The sequence below is a fragment of the Gossypium hirsutum genome, chromosome A02 (genome assembly GCF_007990345.1).
Source record: "Gossypium hirsutum isolate 1008001.06 chromosome A02, Gossypium_hirsutum_v2.1, whole genome shotgun sequence".
In the NCBI taxonomy this organism is placed as follows: domain Eukaryota; kingdom Viridiplantae; phylum Streptophyta; class Magnoliopsida; order Malvales; family Malvaceae; genus Gossypium; species Gossypium hirsutum.
In genome coordinates this window covers 69,618,478-69,637,673 of record NC_053425.1, presented here as the reverse complement: position 1 = coordinate 69,637,673, position 19,196 = coordinate 69,618,478, and the positions used below count along the sequence as shown (strand labels likewise).

Sequence of the window (19,196 nt, the reverse complement as noted above, 5' to 3'; positions counted from 1 at the left end):
TGAATTTTTTTTTAAAAAAATAGTGAGTTATATAAATAGAAAATTCAATTAAAATAAAATTAAAATAAAAGGGATAATTTATAAATAAAATAAACTATTGAAATTAAAAAAAGGACCAAAGCACAGTACGCGCGAATGCACAAGGACCAAAACTAGAAATGTTCTAGATCCCAAAATGCAACATTGAGGCGCGGACTAAAATGAATTCGTGCACAAATTACAAAGCCAAATTTAAAAAACGAAGTAAAACAAATAACGTGCAATTGAATGATCGTGCGAAATGGGGGACCTAGCGCGCAATTAACCCTCTAAGGCCAAACACACGGATCTCATACGAGCATGGGTCGGGTCACTGGGTTGTGGCTCCCATACGGCGTCATTTTTAAACCATTGAAATCAGTCTAAACGACACTGTTTCCAATCCTTTATAATGGCTAAATCAGCCGAATCAAACCTAATCCCTTTTTTTCCCAATCGCCCAACCCTAAATCCCACACTTCGATTACCGATTTACCTCCACAAACTGGTGCGTTTAAGCTCGGAGGGATGACCTTTCAGCCTTGAGATCTCCTTTCAACTTCGATTTCAACGAAGCAAGAAGCAACTTATGGCATATTCGCAAGATAAGGCCCCTCTTTCTCTTTTTCTTTTATTTTTTAAACGCAATGATGAATGATTTGAAAGAATAAATCGCCAGGAAATGTAAAAATAAATAAATAAATAAAGAAATTCAAACAGAAATCACCTTTGAAAAATTTTGACTGCTTTCTTTGTATTCAGTATTCGTTCGTAATCCTTTTACACTAATTTTCTTGGCCTTTTATAAATGATTTACAGAATAAATAAATAAAGAAAATAAAGAAAAACTCTAATTGTTGCTGTCATCTACTGGCTTATTTCTGTTATCATTTCTGTTCTTGCAGGTTCTAATACTGACGTGGAGGAGTACGGAGAAGAAAGCTACTCGTGGGGAGGCCGTCTGTGGGTGGCTCGATTCCATGGCTAACTGCAGTGCTAGCATGTTCCAGAAACCCTAGGGGTTTCTGGTACTCTTGGATTAGTGGGCCCCTTTAGGTTTGGGCTAGAATTGGGCCGAATTAGGTTTATCTTAGATGGGATAAATTTGGATTTATTTTAATGTTTGGGTTTAGTTGGATTTAGGCCCGAAAATTTGTAAATAGACACTGGACCTATAAATGATTTGGTTTATTATTTATTTCTGTTTGATTTTATTATTTTTTTTTGTTTTTGGTTTTTTTAGGTTTTTTATGGGCCCAGGCAAATTGGGCCTATTACAACATTTAATTTGGTTTTATTTTAGTTATAAATTATTTATTTACCTAATTGCAATTATATCTCTTTTAATTTACATTCAAGTCTTTAACATTTTCAAGTCTAAAACCGTCCACTACTATACAAATGGTATAATTACTATTTAAATAGGGTTTAATTGCACAATTAATCCTTTAATTATTTTAAATTTGAACTAAACAATCTTAATTTCAATTTAATCCTAAACTAATTAGGACTAAATGAGAAAATATCCTAAAGTTGATGGATTTAATCATATCCACCACCACTTGGACTTTTTGACCATGGTTAATTACCATTTTGGTCCTTTTAGCATTTCAAATCTATAACGATTAAATTTTACCTCTTTTACAATTTAATCCTTTTACATTAATTAAGCAATCAATTATCAAAATTTCTGAACCAAACTTCATTTCACCTATAATACAATCTTGTAAATATTTAATAAAAATATTTACGACCCTAAATTTCAGAAACGAGGTCCTAATACCTCATTTTCAATAACCACTTGACTTTTGAACCGAACCACTTATACTAACTTTTAGTTTAATTGGTTAAGTTCATCAAATTAAAATTTAATACAAAAATTATTATTGCCTCATATAATTTAAATACTAATTGTACAAACTTACTCGTCAGATTTGTGGTCCTAAGACCACTGTTTTCGACACCAATGAAAATCAGGCTGTTACACATATATCAATCATCATTAGAACATGCCAAACATACTTTAAATAAACTTATAGTAATAATTGAACATGCATTAGGCTCACTTAGCAAACCTCAAACCTGACTATGTAGGTATCGATACTAGAACATGGGTATTGATATTTTTTTAAAATTGGTATCAATACCACTTGGAAAATCGATACCAAACTTGCATTTTGTTTCTCGTCTAAAATAAAAACACAAGAAAATATCGGTACAACTGAAAAAGTATCAATAAATTTACCCTGAGTATCGATACTCGTGATAGGGTATCTATACCAGTTTACGATTTCGACTTCCTGAACATTTCAAAATCATAGAGGTATCATTTTTACAACACGAATATCGATATCTCTGCTTTAGACCAAAAAAATACAACACTTTTAAGCATATAAGTCATTCCAACTTGTACCAATTCATCTTGATATCAAATCATCATCAAATAAACATCAAAATGGTCATAGTAATAGTCTCAAACATCAAAAGTAAGTTCGAACAATAATCAACATAATGCGAAATGAATCTCATAAAATTAGGAACAAATAGTTTATGGAAGCATCCAAAACATAATGGTAAATTGATAGTTATTTACTATAACATCATAAAATTAGGACACTGTCATTCTAATTTCTTATACTTTTTTTGTATTATATTTTTTTATAAACGATAACTCATTTATAGGCGGTCAGTTTATAAAATAAAAAGAAAAGACGTCAAATTACTCGAATCCAAGCTCATTAAGTGTTGAAAAGAGCTTAATTTTCCACAAAGAATCGTGACAGATCAATTACCAAATTGATAGTTATTTGGCCACAAATTATCAAAATTCTACCTTGGGATCGCATCATCTCTATTTTCTTTGTTGTCATGTGCATCTAGACTTGATTCACTTACTTGTTTTAGTCCTAGATTACCCACCTCTAAGTTTTCCCCTTAAAAATTTAGTTTGTAACCAAGAAACAAACATGTTTACACATTTAATTCACTTTCAATTACAAGTTCCTCAAATAACAGATAAGCGCTATATAACTCTCGATGCCAAACATATACAAGCCTCTTCGAAAATATTAGAGTTTGAAACTTAGTATTATATTAGATCAATTACAATCAGTTCTCATAAAAAAATATTGCTAAACTAACATACACAATATATTAACAAAGTCCAAAATAATGTAAGAACTTTGGAGATAAGTTTTCAATGCAATCTCGATTCAATCTCTTTATTTCAAGAGATTTGATTACTTAATCTAATTCGATCTAACCTTCAAAATATGTTGTATCAAATGGATCATTATTCATAAATGAAGTATCATACGTCCACAATCAACAAGATTCACAACTCATGAATTTTGATGCAACACCAAAAATGGTAATTGATACTTTCCTGTCGCAGGGATACCCGCAATGAACATAGCACGAGGCATTGCGCTAACCAACAGCTCAACAAAATTATTATATAACAGTATAAAGAATAAATTTGCAAAATGCAAATCTGATCAGTTTTATAGAATTTAATCTTCAAATTCCATTTTGGATACTTAATTATGTAAAAAAAAATAGAGGCAGGATTAATTTTGCTACATTATTAAGTTTGAGCTTTGAGAACTTGAATTACGTCATTTATTTCTAAAAGACGCTATACCAAATTACAATTTGAATCACAATATTTTCTTTTATTCAGGAAATAGACCTAACAATTTATGTGTCTAATTTATGTTATTTTTCACTGCCGTAATCAAGCGTGTTACATTCGATATTTTACTGCTTTTTGACAAATTTGTGTATTATCGTTTTCAATTTTTTCGGGGTCCCATTATAGTTATTTCCTCATGTAATGTCTTCAAAATTACCAGACCTGATCCTAATCTGCCATTGTTCAAAAACTTTTAAAATCTCAGCAGCCTGTTATTTTTATTAATTTTTTAAATAATCTAGCCTGTTGTCAGTATAAAATGAGAAATTAAGAAGAAATTCTCGAAATGCTTAACAAGCTTCGATGAAGGCAATATGAATAATATGATATAACATAGTATAATATATCCTGAGACTAGCGAACTATAAATAGAAATTAATACTGTTCAAAGTAGCATTTCTTTGCCATATTTATCTGAGAACGAAACGGGAAAAAGATAGGCAAAGGAGTCGTTTTTTCCATGGCATAAACATCATTAAAGTGTTTTAATCTCCTTAAACAACCCCCTTTACCTAGCCGGTTGATCAGGTTCCCATGTCTTTTTTTACATTAACAGTTTTTGCAGCATTACTAAATTGCCTATATCTACAGCAACTCAACTATTCTTTTCACTTACCGTTTAAAACAAGTAGAGATTTGTATTTGCAGTTCGATTCCGTTGGCCAAGAAAGATTTAAAATCCTCATGCATCTAAACCTAGTAAGTGAAAGAACTAAGTAGAGGCGTAGGCCTTTGAGTTTCATTCATAGTTGCCTTTGCTCTTTGTTAGAGGAATTGTTATTTGTATGGTTCAAAAATGGCTACCAACGCTGCCCCAATTGCCCCTGTGTGCTCGGCACCGATGAAGGCAACGTCCAATGGAGCTTTTCAGAAAGAAAACCCACTCGATTTTGCTCTCCCATTGCTCATTGTTCAGATAATTTTGGTGGTCAGTTTTACCAGGCTCCTTGCTTTCCTTCTTCGACCTTTAAGGCAACCTAGAGTCATTGCAGAGATCATCGTAAGTCATTTTTACCTTACTTTTGCTTGTTATTATATCGAAAAAACCCGCTCAATAATTAAGTAATTTATACGTGAGCTCAAATATGAATGAGATGGGCAAAAAGGGTATCAATACCATGTTAAATTGTTTGATTAGTTGATTACCTGTCCTGAAAAGTATAAAACTAACAACTTATTATCCAACTTCTATATATTTAAGTTCCCAAGAAGTTTTCTATAACTAAACAAATTGAGCTTACGTGCTATTTATATTGAGGAAACGTTCGTTATCTAAGTAATGAGTATGTATCCAGGGAGGAATTTTGCTTGGTCCTTCAGCCTTGGGAAGACACCAGAAGTTTTTGGACATAATTTTCCCCAAGAAAAGCATGACGGTGTTGGACACCTTAGCCAACATTGGGCTGCTTTACTTCTTGTTTTTGGTGGGACTCGAACTCGACATTCGAGCAATTCGTCGCACAGGCACCAATTCCTTAATAATAGCCGTTGCAGGGATCAGTCTTCCATTTATTTTAGGCATTGGTGCATCGGTTGTTCTTCGTTCCACCGTGAACAAAGGAGTTAGCAACATAGTTTTCCTTGTTTTCATGGGGGTTGCTCTCTCTATAACGGCCTTTCCGGTCCTCGCTCGTATTCTTGCCGAACTCAAGCTTCTAACAACTGATGTGGGGCGGATTGCAATGTCCGCAGCAGCTGTCAATGACGTCGTTGCCTGGATACTTCTTGCACTCGCTATTGCACTCTCGGGATCCGATAGCTCTTATCTTGTCTCCGTATGGGTGCTGCTTTGTGGAACAGCTTTCATTGTGTTTTCCATTTTTGTATTGAAACCGATACTTTCAGTGATGGCTAGGCGATCCCCCGAGGGCGAGCCAGTGAAGGAGCTGTACATTTGTATTACACTATCAATAGTACTGGCTGCAGGTTTAATCACGGATATAATAGGCATTCATGCACTCTTTGGGGCTTTTGTGGTCGGCATAATAATACCGAAAGACGGTCCTTTTGCTGGCGTGTTGATAGAAAAGATCGAAGATCTAGTTTCGGGGCTTTTCTTGCCTCTTTACTTTGCATCTAGTGGGTTGAAAACCAATGTTGCTACTATAGAAGGTGCCCAATCATGGGGTTTGCTAGTGCTTGTTATATTCACTGCTTGTTTCGGGAAGATTGTTGGCACGGTTGTTTTAGCAATGCTGTTCAAGGTACCTTTCATCGAAGCTTTGGCACTTGGAGTCCTCATGAACACTAAAGGCCTGGTGGAACTCATTGTTCTCAATATCGGCAAGGACCGCAAGGTAATATATATATTCGAAATTAGTGTCTTGAAAATGTCCGCAACATAGGTATTAAATTATCTCGAATGCAGCTAAAGGTGCGCATTGTTCGATCGCAGGTGCTAAACGACCAAACTTTCGCTATCTTAGTTCTAATGGCATTATTTACAACCTTCATCACAACACCGATTGTGATGGCGGTATACAAGCCTGCTAGAAAGGGAAAGCCCTACAAAAATCGAAGGATTCAGCGACAAGACCTCGATAGCGAACTTCGAGTCCTGGCATGTTTCCATAGTACTCGTAACATCCCAACGCTGATCAATCTGATTGAATCCTCTCGAGGGACGAGGAAGAAGGGACAACTCTGCATATACGCTATGCATCTTATGGAACTCTCTGAACGATCATCGGCCATTTCAATGATCCACAAGGCGCGCAAAAATGGACTACCCTTTTGGAACAAGAAACCTGGGGATCAAAATCATATGGTGATTGCATTCGAGGCCTATCAGCAGCTAAGAAGCGTCGTTATCCGCCCGATGACTGCAATCTCACCATTGAATAGCATACATGAGGATATTTGCACCAGTGCGGACCGAAAACGAGCTGCCTTGATTATCATACCATTCCATAAGCACCAAAGAGTAGATGGAACAATGGAATCTTTAGGACACTCATTCCATCTAGTCAACCAACGCGTCCTCCGACATGCCCCTTGCTCGGTCGGAATCCTTGTAGACCGTGGCCTGGGTGGCACCACCCAAGTCGTCGCCAGTGAAGTGTCATACTCAGTGGTGGTTCCTTTCTTCGGCGGCCAAGATGATCGTGAAGCACTTGCATATGGAATGAGGATGGCTGAGCATCCTGGAATCAAGCTCACCCTTATTAAATTTACACCCAAACCTGAAACGGCACTTAATCATCCCAAGGCTGATGTGGGAGCTGAATCCAAGAAAGACAACGACATTTTCTCGGAGTTCCTTAATTTAAGCAAAAGCAGTGAGTCTGTAAAACATGAAGCGATAGCAATGGGAAGCAGAGAAGACGTAATCGCAGCTTTGAGATCAATGAGCAACTCTACACTGTTTTTGGTAGGAAGAACGTCTCCGGCAATGCCTTTGTCGGACAGGAGTTCGGATTGTCCTGAACTAGGTCATGTCGGGAGCTATTTAGCCTCATCGGATTTCTCCACTACTTCATCCATTTTGGTTATCCAACAATATGACCCTTCCATAAACGCCATGGAAAAGCCTCTCGATGACATCAATGAGGCTTCAAATAAAACAGTGTCAAATGGTGTATGAGAGATTCAAGCTCCAATTCCTTTGATAGATTCCTTCCTCGATGGTGAAAAATAAATTTAGGGAGAGAGAAAAGGTCAACTATACGTTCAGTTACATTGGCTCTTCAATAATGGTTGTTATGATTGTATCCGGCAGGCTACGATTATGTGTCCCACATTTTATTAGGAATACTTTGTCATAAAACTGCACTCGATCATTGCGATTATTGTGGTTGTAAAATGAATAGTAAAAAGACAAAAGATAAAACAATAATTTATCGACATTATTTTGGTACATCAAATAATTTTTTTTTAACATTTGTTTATGATATTGCATTACTTGTTTGGCATTACAAATCTTGTGGTAAGGTTGTTTTGTATGAAAAATTGGTAGAAATTGTAAAAAATTATAGTTATTAAAGGTAAGACGAGTAGTAGAAATTGTCTTACTAATAGTTCTCTCTCTATTGTTTAGGATAATCAGGTAACATTATTTCTAAGATATAATGTCTTTATCTTGAGTTAGAACAATGTGGTTGTGTCACGGGCCGCAGATCATAGTCTACCACCGTTGCACACAAAACGTCCAATAGATGTCAACTTCTTCAATGGATCACATTTAACCTAAATAAACTGGCTGGACACGTGGAACATATAAAGAAGTCCATCTACTTGAAGCATTGATGGCCCAATGAAACACTTCAGTAAAACTAGAATTACCAGGGTAAATAGTATAAATCTGAACAAGATAAGATTGTGTAAAGTTTAAATCTCTTAGAACTCTTAATTATGGATAGACTCTAATCTCGATCATTGATGTAACTCAATCTGTACTGTTAGTTTTAGGGGTGCTCAACTATGAATAAAGGTCGTCTTCCTCATTTGTATTCACTTAGTTGTAATCCTTCAAAGTAAATGAATACTATTGAGAGCGTTTACTCAAACACTTGGTAAGAGCTATTTTTCTGTAGCTTTTTGTTCGTTCATAGCTTCTTTTTCCTTTCGAGTTCGCTTCTGCTTTGCTTTAGTGCCTTAGAGAATTTTTTTCAAGAATTAACATTTTCCAAGAGTAGACCGACTTAGTCTAGATTTGAGCACAAGAAATTGTCTAAGGTTGCACGGTTTGTCAGACTAAATATCTATCTCCATGACAGTTGGTATTAAAGCTAGTCTTTGAAGGCATTGATTGAGATGGCGAAAGGAAGAGACAAGTAGAATGTCCCAGTGGAGACCTGTGGGAGGTCTAGGAAAATAGCATATTATGGATATGTTGTCGGCTTTTGAAGTTAGGTGACCAATCTCAAGGAAACCATGGGAAGTACGAAGGAAATTGTAACACCCTGAATTTGGGCCTAGAAGTATTGGGCCTTGAGTGGGGGTCCGTAAGGAGGTTGTATATAGGTATTTAATTGTGCAATGAAATGAAGCAATTAAATGTTTGCTTTAGTGGTTAATGGCTTTGAGAAGCGTTGGAGAAATCTTGGGTTTAAACTTGGGCTTTAGCAAAAATTTTGGTATTAAGTGAAAAAAAACTTGGTTGCTTGGATGAGGGCCTTTTAAATTATTGTGGTAAATAAATGACACAAGGAAGCATGTAGTCTAGTGGTTGTGGCGTCATTAAGGTTGTATAGGAGCCTGGATTCAAGCCTTGGCTCTTGCAATTTATTTTGGTTTTTTTAAGGGAACCTGGACTTTGGCCTTTAGACCTTATAATTAATTGGGGATAAAATATGACACAAAAAGCCTTGTGGTTTAGTGGCAAGTAGCATGTGGAGCATCTGAGGGGAGGCATGGGTTCGAATCCCATGGCAAGCAAGGAGCATTTATTTTGCTAACAGGAGGCGGCAAGAGTTGGTGTTGAATTTAAACTCTGATGTTGGAAGGATCCCACATCGGGAAGCTAACATAAGAGTGGTTGCGAAGCTGGCTTTAAATAGAGGGAACCATGAGGAGAGTAAATGTACCTTTTCTTGGCTGATCCCTTTCGCTGTATGGCGTGCTCGTTTGGGTTAGGTGTCAGCTAAGAGTGCTCAGAGCTTGGATTAACTCCAGTCGCCAATCAGGTGTGTATTTCTCGCTACTCTAGCTGTAGGATGGCTACTTCGAGCCGCGATAGGCCGAAAGGGGCCATGTGGGCCCAATGGGCCTATGGGCCCAATTGGATAAGTTGTTTGATTGTGTAGTAAATATTAGACTAGGCTAGGTGAATCTCATATTTGTGGCTAGATTTGGGCTAAAAGGGTCACACGAGCGTGTGGGCCCATTTGGGCCGAGAATAGGCTTTAGGCCCATTCGTATTGTTATCCCTGTTTAGAATAATTTAGTTTACCAAATTACTGAAATGCCCTTAAATTGTAAAATTACCAAAGTACCCTTGATTTATAAAATTATCGTTTTACCCTCGATTTACAGAATTATCGTTTTACCCTCGATTTATAGAATTACTGTTTTACCCTTGATTTACAGAATTACTGTTTTACCCTCGATTTACAAAATTACTAAAATACCCTTGGTTTACAAAGTTACCAAAATACCCTCGATCAGTAAAATTACCAAAATACCCTAGTCTGTAAAATTGCTAAAATACCCCTGGTTTGTAAAATTACAGAAATACCCTCAATTTGTAAAATTACCAAAATACCCTTATTTTGTAAAATTACCAAAATACCACTAGTTTGTGAAATTACCGAAATACCCTCAATTTGTAAAATTACCAAAATACCCCTGATTTACAAAGTTATAGAAATACCCTTGACTTTCTAAAAATTATGGAAATACCATTGGTTTACAAAATTACTGAAATACCCTTGGTTTGTAGATTTACAAAAACACCCTTGTAGGATGAAATGACTAAAATACCCCTAATAGGTAAAAAGACCGTAAAGCCCCTGTAAGGTAAAGAGACGTAAAGCCCCTGTAGGGTAAAGTGACCGTAATGCCCCTGTATGGTAAAATGACGAATATTCCCTTATGATCCGTATGACTGATGTGCTTAGGATTTACATATATTGATATTGGATTAGTTAAGTTTGAGTGACAGGTGGTGGTTATCGTAGGCGATTGATTTTGGAAACGTTTCAACTTCAACCCGTAACAGGTGTGTACTAACCCTCGTAATAGCTTAGATTACTATTTGCTGAGAAGTCGAAATGCTAAAATACTGGTATTTCGGGAACTTGTAATGTTGCGTTTGGGTATAGATGCGATAAATACTATAAGATCGGTGTTTGGATCGATGGAACAGGTAAGAACTCAATTTTGTGCACGATGGTAAGTTGGGCCTCAATGGGCTGAAATTGGGCCCAATGGGCTTTCAGACCCATTTGGGTAGAATTGATAGAAAATGGAATTTGGAAAAGTTGCACATTAACACGGTTAGTATTGTTGTAAAATTTGGGTAAAGTAGGCTAAATCAGCATTCGTAGGGCCCATTAGGGGTTTTGGGCCCAAAAGCCCGAATTTGATAAAGTGGGTTAAAGATCATTGTTTAAACACTCGGAAATATTGATAATTGTAATGAACATGGAAAACCCTGATATTTGGTAAAATTAGAAAAATACCCTTATAATGTGAAAAATGATTTTTTTGCCCTTGTGGGCAAGTGACTGACTTGGACTGTGTGGTTGACGGATTGATTGTGAATATATGTTGGTGATATGAATGACTTGACTGTGATTGTTTATTCAAATATGGGCATGACATTCTGCATACATGACATGTTGCATTGGGTTTGGTTTTTATATGGATGGAGGAAGTGCAAAAGAGCTTATGCCCCAGTTTATTGAAAAGGGCTTATGCCCCAGTTTACCGAAAAGGGCTTATGCCCCAGTTTATTGAAAAGGGCTTTGCCCCAGTTATTAAAAGAGGCTAGCCCTCCAGATATATGATAAAGCAGCTATGCTGCCAGTGGTGTGTTGGTTGGGTGGGTTGAATCATTCTCCACATGGTGTGTTGGTTGGTACGGGTAGAGAGTAGCGGATGGTGGGTCAAGTAGTCTCCCTAAATGGGCTTGCATACATTCATTGGTATTTCATATGATATTGAAATGGGCTTGCATACATCCATTGACATTACATGTGTTATTGAAATGGGCCTATGGGCCATACCGTTTACAATAAAGGCTTCGGCCCAGTGAAATAATTTATGAAAAGGCTTCGGCCCAGTGATATGATTTATGAAAAGGCTTCGGCCCAGTATATGTTGAGACTGAATTAGGTCTTAGGCCCATATTGCTACTGTTTAAAGGCTAAGGCCCAAATTGTACTGTTACTGAATAGGGCTTTGGCCCAAATTGTATTGACACTGTGTTATTCACTGTTTGTTTGTTGTTGGGGATTACACACTGAGTTTTTGTAAACTCTCCCCGTTTCTAACTGTGCAGTAATCCCTAAGCTTAGATGGTTTGGAGCTGCGAGGGACTCAAAGATGGCCACACTACTATTTCTGTTTCTTTTAATTGCAATAAGTAACCGGTTTATTTTTTTTATAAGTTTTATCTTAATTAATATTATTATTTGGTTTTGGGTTGTAATAAGGCCATTTTAATTATTTTTCTAGGATTATTTTATTTTATACCCTATATTTTACTGATAACAATCCAAAATGGGTTAGACTTAGGCCGCATTTTCAAAATGATAATTGTTTTCAAAATAACGCAACGATACAATTAATCGATTTATCAAAAATATCTACTTAAATGAATTCTAACTCGTTTTTCTCAAAACCTAACCTCGCACCAAAGTGTGGCAATGGTTGTGGGCATGTCTAGGATTGGATCCATTCAAAGAGCTTGGTACTTAAGCAACCTTCATGGCTCACCTCTTCTATTTTTGGATACCTACCTGGTGCGCAGCTTCCATTCACTTGGTTAAGCCTTATCAAACGACGGTTTTTTTAAAACACTAAAACAAAGCTGGGTTTGGGGTGTTACAGAAACACTTGAAGTACTTGAGGGATGCACTGATAAGTTAGACTCAATTAGAGAGCAGCTCAGGGACTTTGTGATAGAAACTATTATTTCCAATCAGGGTACGATGAGAGCAACCCTCAATACTGTTATGGATGATCAAATCAAGAAGCTAACTAAGAGAGATGATGCTCTCGAAGTGATGGTCATGGCTTTGAAGGAGGAAACTGAGGCCATGATGGCAAATAATAAGGAGCTCAAGGGTGAACTTGTTCTGTGAGGAGCTATTGTGGGAAAAGGGATGCTGGTTTCATTTCCTAAGCAACGTAAGATGGATCTCCCTAAGTCAAAAAAGTTTGGGGGGCGAAGTCCACAAGAGATGTAACACCCCGAACCCGAAACCGACACCGGAGTCGAACACGAGGTGTTAACTGACTTTAACCCCTTATAAAATTTATTTTCCAGACACTGCCCAATCTGTGTACTAGTCGTTTTAAAAATCATATCTTGAGTTTCGTAACTCGAAAATCAGTTTCGTAATTTTTCCCAGAAACTAGACTCATGTGCCCATCTATGTATTTTTTTCTAGAATTTTTGGTTGGGCCAATTAGTACAGTTTATTAGTCAAAATCTCCCAAGTTGCAGGGGTCGACTACACTGACCTTTGCCCATTACGACTTAAATATCTCCCTGCACGGGGCTTCAATACTGATGCCGTTTGTTTCTATGAAAACTAGACTCAGAGAGGAATCTGTACATATATGGTACGACCCCTAATTATCTCTGGTTAATTTGTAATGAATTTCCAAAGTCAGAGCAGGGAATCCAGAAACCGTTCTGGCCCTGTCCCACAAAAATCTGATTATCTCTTAATATACTGCCCATATGATCTTTTCGTTACTTCCTCATGAAAACAGACTCATCGAGCTTCGCTTACATAATTTATTCATCAATTAATTTCACTCCTACTATTTTTAGTGATTTTTCAATCTCATGACACTGCTGCTGCCAGCATCTGTTACGAAAGTAACTAGGTTCATTTTATGCCTACCCTTGATCCAACTCAATCGAACATTCGTGCCATTTTCGCATGGCTTAAAGTTTACATGCCAAAGTTCAAACACAACGTAATAGCTTATACATGCCAAAATGTTCTTCTAAGCCAACTAAGAAGAAAGTACCAAAACTTGCTATCCGGTGTGATGACTTCGATGACGGCCCGACCACGCAAAAATAGATGAGTCCAAGCAACCTATAATGGGTGACAAGGAAACACCGAGTGAGTTTATAACTCAGTAAGTCATAAGCTATGCACTACCATCCATCAATAACATTATCACAAGAGAAAACAAAATGGAACGAGGCTAATTACTCCATCCATTCCGAACCATACCATAGTTCCTCCAACCTATCAATTCAATTTCATGCATTCACATTCCATATACTCATCAATAGGACATTGAAGCATTTTCATAAATTAATTTATTTTCGTTACAATCAAACGACTAAACGGCCTTTCACCCATCCTACGATAAATTTTATGTACGTGACTTCAAGTATATTTGTCACATAGGTTCAAACTTACCGAGCTCAGCACCAAGTATAAGCATAGCACCTATTAGCCATGTACTCAAGACACTTACCCGATCCGCTGTCCGCGATCGACTCAATAGTGTCGCACACATAGTGTCCATAATGATTCACGAATGTATATCGAGTCCGCACACTCAGTGCTATATAATCAACTCGCACACTTAGTGCTACATAATCAAATCGCACACTTAGTGCTACATAGTCAAACTCGCACACTTAGTGCCGCATGGTCAATTCGCACACTTAGTGCATCATATTCATTTCGCACACTTAGTGCAACATAGTCAAATCGCACACTTAGTGCTGTACAATTTAATCCCGCGCACTTAGCGCCAATCTCATGGTCATAAATGGTTATCCCGCACGTTTAGTGCCGAGATCAACAACTCAGTACATCGTACCTCTTTTCTTTCATTCAACAATTTCATCATCACATACGTACATGCACATATATATATATGTATATTTATTCATTCCATTCAGCATCAATACATAAACATTATGACCATTGAAATAATACCAACTACATGCTTAATGACTTACCTCGTGTTGGGTAAGACGGTTCCAACTCGGCTACTCGATAACCTTTTCTTTGCCTTTGCTCGATTCACCTCCTTTAACTCCTTGAGCCAAATCAATGATTTAAAATAGTCATTAATCGACTATTCAAGTATTACTTTCAGAATAATATATATATTGATTTGACTTTCACACACATAGATTATAGTAAGCTTTATAATAGTCAATAAATAACTCATTGGCAAATTTTCATTAATGTTTACAACAAAATCACATATTCACTACGAGCTGTTTTCCTGAGCAGTAGTCGCTAAATTGTTTATAACTGGAGCTACAAAACTCCAAATCACTAGCCGTTAATTTTCCCTGAATATAGACTCGTATATCTTCCATCCATAAAATTTTCAGAATTTTTGGCTTGGCCAATCAATACCAGATTTTTCTTAAAGTTTCCCCTGTTTCACTGTTTGACTATTCTGACCACTCTTCACTACGAATCAAATTTCTCATTTTACAGAATTCAAAATGTGTTGTATTTGATCTCATTTGAAACTAGACTCATTAAGGAGTCTAAGCATATAAATTTTATCTTATAATCATTTTTGTACAATTTATAATGATTTTCTAAAAACAGAACAGGGAATCTAGTAGTCATTTTGACTCAGCCCCACAATACTTCAAATATCTCAAGATCGGTAACTCTTTTGTTTTCATAGTTTCTTTTGTAAGAAAATAGACTCTTCAAGCTTTAATGGCATAATTCACTCAGCTTCTAATTCAACTCCTACAAATTATGGCGATTTTCCAAAATCACCTTACTGCTGCTGTCCCCAAACAGATTATTACCGAATCAAATACTAACATTAGCATTTCACCTTAATAGCTAGCTTGCCAAGCCTTAATTTAACATATTTTCATTCAATTTAGTCTAATAACGCATAAATGGGTAAATTACATTTTTACCCCTAATATTTCGCACTTTCACAATTTAGTCTTTATTCCACAAAACACAAAATACACAAAGTTTGGTCACACTCCTTAAGGGCCGAATCTTCCTAGTGCCCATATAAGTCCATACATCTCATTTATTTCACCTTTGAGTCCTTCAAAAATTTGTTTTTGTAATTTAGCCCTAACTACTCAAAATCACCAAAAACTTCAACACAAAACATATTAATCTTTAACATATCTTTCACTTTTCATCAACAACTATCAAAAAGCTCAAGCACTCATCAATGGCAAAACACAAAATCATCATCAATCCACAAAATTGAACCATGGGTTTTTAGAACTCAAGTCAACTACTAAAACATGCATGCATCTCAAGAACAACATCAAACATACCTTAGTCTAGCAAACCACCATAGCCGATTTTCTCAAGCTCTTCCCCTTCCTTTCTTTCCTCTATTCGGCCAAAGGTGTTCAAGAATGAACACACATTTTTTTTTTGTTTTCTTTCCTCAACTCACGGCAACAAGGGGGGGTATGGATGAGACCATTTTTTTTTTCATCACCCTTCCTTTTCATTGTTTAATTCCTTTCTTTAATTTATTTTAATTATCATGCTTAATATTTTATTTTCCTTACCATACATCACTAACACAACATGTTGGTGACATGTTTCCACCCATAGCATGGCCGGCCACTATATATTAGGGAGGGGGAATTTGACATGCAAGTCCCCTTTTTCTTCCACATGCACTAATAGGTCCTCATGCATTGACCTATCACATTTTAAAATTTTCTCATATAAGTCCTATTGACTAAATTCACATGCAATCGACTAAATCGAAGCTTGAAATTTTCACACATTCATGATTACATATTCTAGATAATAAACATCACATTCAAACCTTTCGGTGACTCGGTTTAGCGGTCCCGAAACCACTTCCCGACTAGGGTCAATTTTGGGCTGTCACAACTCTCCCCCACTTAAGAAATTTTCGTCCCCGAAAATCTTACCGGTAAATAGGTTTGGATATCGTTCTTTCATCGAGCTCTCGGTTTCCCAAGTAGCTTTCTCGATCCCGTGTTCGAGCCATAACACCTTTACTTTCTGTTCGGCATCTTTAATCAAATCAACTCCGAAAATTTTACTTTCACCAAGCTCAGTCCAAACCAATGGTGTGCGGCATTTACGCCCGTACAAAGCCTCGTAAGGTGCCATCTTAATACTTGTTTGAAAACTATTGTTGTAAGCGAATTCAATCAAAGGTAAATACCGTTCCCATGAACTACTAAACTCGAGGATGCAACATCTCAACATATCCTCAAGCATCTGAATTATCCGCTCGGATTGACCATCGGTTTGGGGGTGAAAAGCGGTGCTAAAATGCAGCTTGGTACCTAAAGCTTCTTGCAATTTCTCCCAAAATCGCGAGGTGAATCTCGGATCTCTATCCGACACGATAGAAATAGGTACTCCATGTAATCTCACAGTCTGTGAAACATACAATTCGGCTAGTTTATCCAATGAAAAATCCGTACGCACGGGGATAAAGTGAGCCGACTTAGTCAGCCTATCAACAACAACCCAAATCGCATCCTTCTTACTTGCTGACAATGGCAGTCCGGACACAAAGTCCATTGTGACTCGATCCCATTTCCACTCGGGTATCATGATCGGCTAAAGTAACCCTGAAGGCACTTGATGTTCCGCTTTCACTTGTTGACATATTAAACATCTCGAAACAAAGTCGGAGATGTCTCGTTTCATACCATGCCACCAAAACCGACGTTTCAAGTCGTTGTACATTTTCGTGCTCCCCGGGTGAATTGACATTCGGCTACAATGGGCTTCGTTCAAAATCATCGGAATGAGTTCCGAATTCCTTGGAACACACAAACGGCTTCTAAACCTCAAACAACCATCATCATCAATCTGAAACTCCGATTCCTTGTTCGGAACACACTCAGCTCGTTTTGCAACCAATTCATCATCGACTTTCTGAGCTTCACGAATTTGATGAGTCAATAATGGTTTGGCTTTTAATTCAGCTACTAACACATTGTCAGGTAGAACAGACAAGTGTACATTCATCGCTCGCAAAGCAAACAGTGATTTCCGGCTTAAGGCGTCCGCAACCACATTAGCCTTTCCCGGGTGGTAATCAATGACAAGCTCGTAATCTTTCAACAACTCAAGCCAACGTCTTTGTCGCAGATTCAAGTCTCGTTGAGTCATCAAATATTGAGACTTTTGTGATCCGAAAACACATGGCACTTCTCACCAAACAAATAATGTCGCCATATTTTCAATGCAAACACAATGGCGGCTAGTTCGAGATCATGGGTCAGATAATTTCTCTCGTGTGGCTTCAATTGTCTCGATGCATAGGCCACAACTCGACCTTCTTGCATCAATACGCAACCCAACCCAAGTAGGGATGCATCACTATAAATGACAAACTCTTTACCCGATTCGGGTTGCACCAAAATTGGAGCTTCAGTCAAATGAGTTTTCAGTTGATCGAAGCTTTTCTGACATTTCTCCGTCCATTCGAACTTAACATCCTTTTGAAGTAACTTCGTCATTGGTGTGGCTATCATCGAGAAACCTTTGACAAATCGACGGTAATAACCGGCGAGCCCTAGAAAGCTCCGGACTTCGGTAACATTTCTCGGAGGCTTCCAGTTAAGTATGGCTGAAATTTTGCTCGGGTCAACTCGAATACCCGATGCGGACACCACATGACCCAAGAAGCTAACCTCTCTTAACCAGAACTCACACTTACTGAACTTAGCATATAACTGCTTATCCCGCAAAATTTGCAACACTTGCCTCAGATGCTCAGCATGTTCGGTCTCATCTCTTGAATAGACCAAGATGTCATCAATAAACACAACTACGAACCGATCCAAATACGGCCTGAAGATCCGATTCATCAAATCCATAAACACCGCAGGGGCATTAGTGAGCCCAAACGGCATCACTAAGAACTCGTAGTGACCATATCTCGTCCTGAAGGCAGTTTTGGGTATGTCCGATTCTCGAATTCGCAACTGATAATAGCCCGATCTCAGATCTATTTTTGAGAACATTGAGGCTCCCTTCAGTTGGTCGAACAAATCATCATACGCGGTAACCGATACTTATTCTTTATCGTCACTTTATTCAGTTGACGATAGTCAATGCACAACCTCATGGTTCCGTCCTTCTTTTTCACGAACAATACTGGTGCACCCCAAGGTGAGAAACTCGGTCGAGCGAAACCTCTATCCGTCAATTCTTGCAACTGAGCTTTCAACTCTTTTAACTCGGTTAGTGCCATACGATACGGACGATCGAAATTGGCGTAGTTCCAGGTACAAGCTCAATACCAAACTCTACTCCGAACAGGTGGCAAACCCGGTAACTCTTCAGGAAAAACATCCGGGTATTCACAAACCACCGGCACCGATTCGGGTTCTTTTCTATCTCCTTGTCATCAAGTACATACGCGAGGTACGTTCGCACCTTTCCTTACATATTTCTGGGCCACATTGCTGATATTACAGCTGGCAACCCCTTAAGTCCGCAGACTCAACTCGGATTATTTCGTTATTTGCGCACCTCTAATCGATAGTCTTGCTTTTGCAATTCACAACCGCATCATGCGCGGTTAACCAATCCAAACCAAAATAACATCAAACTCGTCGAACGGCAAAAGCATCAAATCGGCCAGAAAACAGGATTCTCGGATTATTAGAGGCATCTCTTACACACTTTACAACAAGTACGCATGACCAAAGTTTGATACTCGAATTACGAGCTCATAACTCAACAGGTAAGTTTACTGTTGCTAAGTCGCATACATATGAAGATAAACCAGGTCAATCAATGCAACAATTAATCAAAGAAGTGAAGTACAGTGATGAGTCGGGAGGATGCTCCTCTGCCGAATGCATATGCCTACAGAGTACGCT

The 19,196-nt window shown here is 37.7% G+C and overlaps 1 protein-coding gene across 1 annotated transcript; it reads left to right on the top strand.

Moving 5' to 3' along the window:
* The first annotated feature begins 4,321 nt into the window (after window positions 1-4,321).
* Window positions 4,322-7,555, top strand: LOC107951978 (cation/H(+) antiporter 19). Its single transcript, XM_016887176.2, has 3 exons — window positions 4,322-4,712; window positions 5,008-6,009; window positions 6,108-7,555. Exons 1-3 carry the CDS (start codon window positions 4,509-4,511, stop codon window positions 7,293-7,295), a joined length of 2,394 nt encoding a protein of 797 aa, XP_016742665.1. The 5' UTR covers window positions 4,322-4,508; the 3' UTR covers window positions 7,296-7,555.
* Window positions 7,556-19,196: the final 11,641 nt, after the last annotated feature.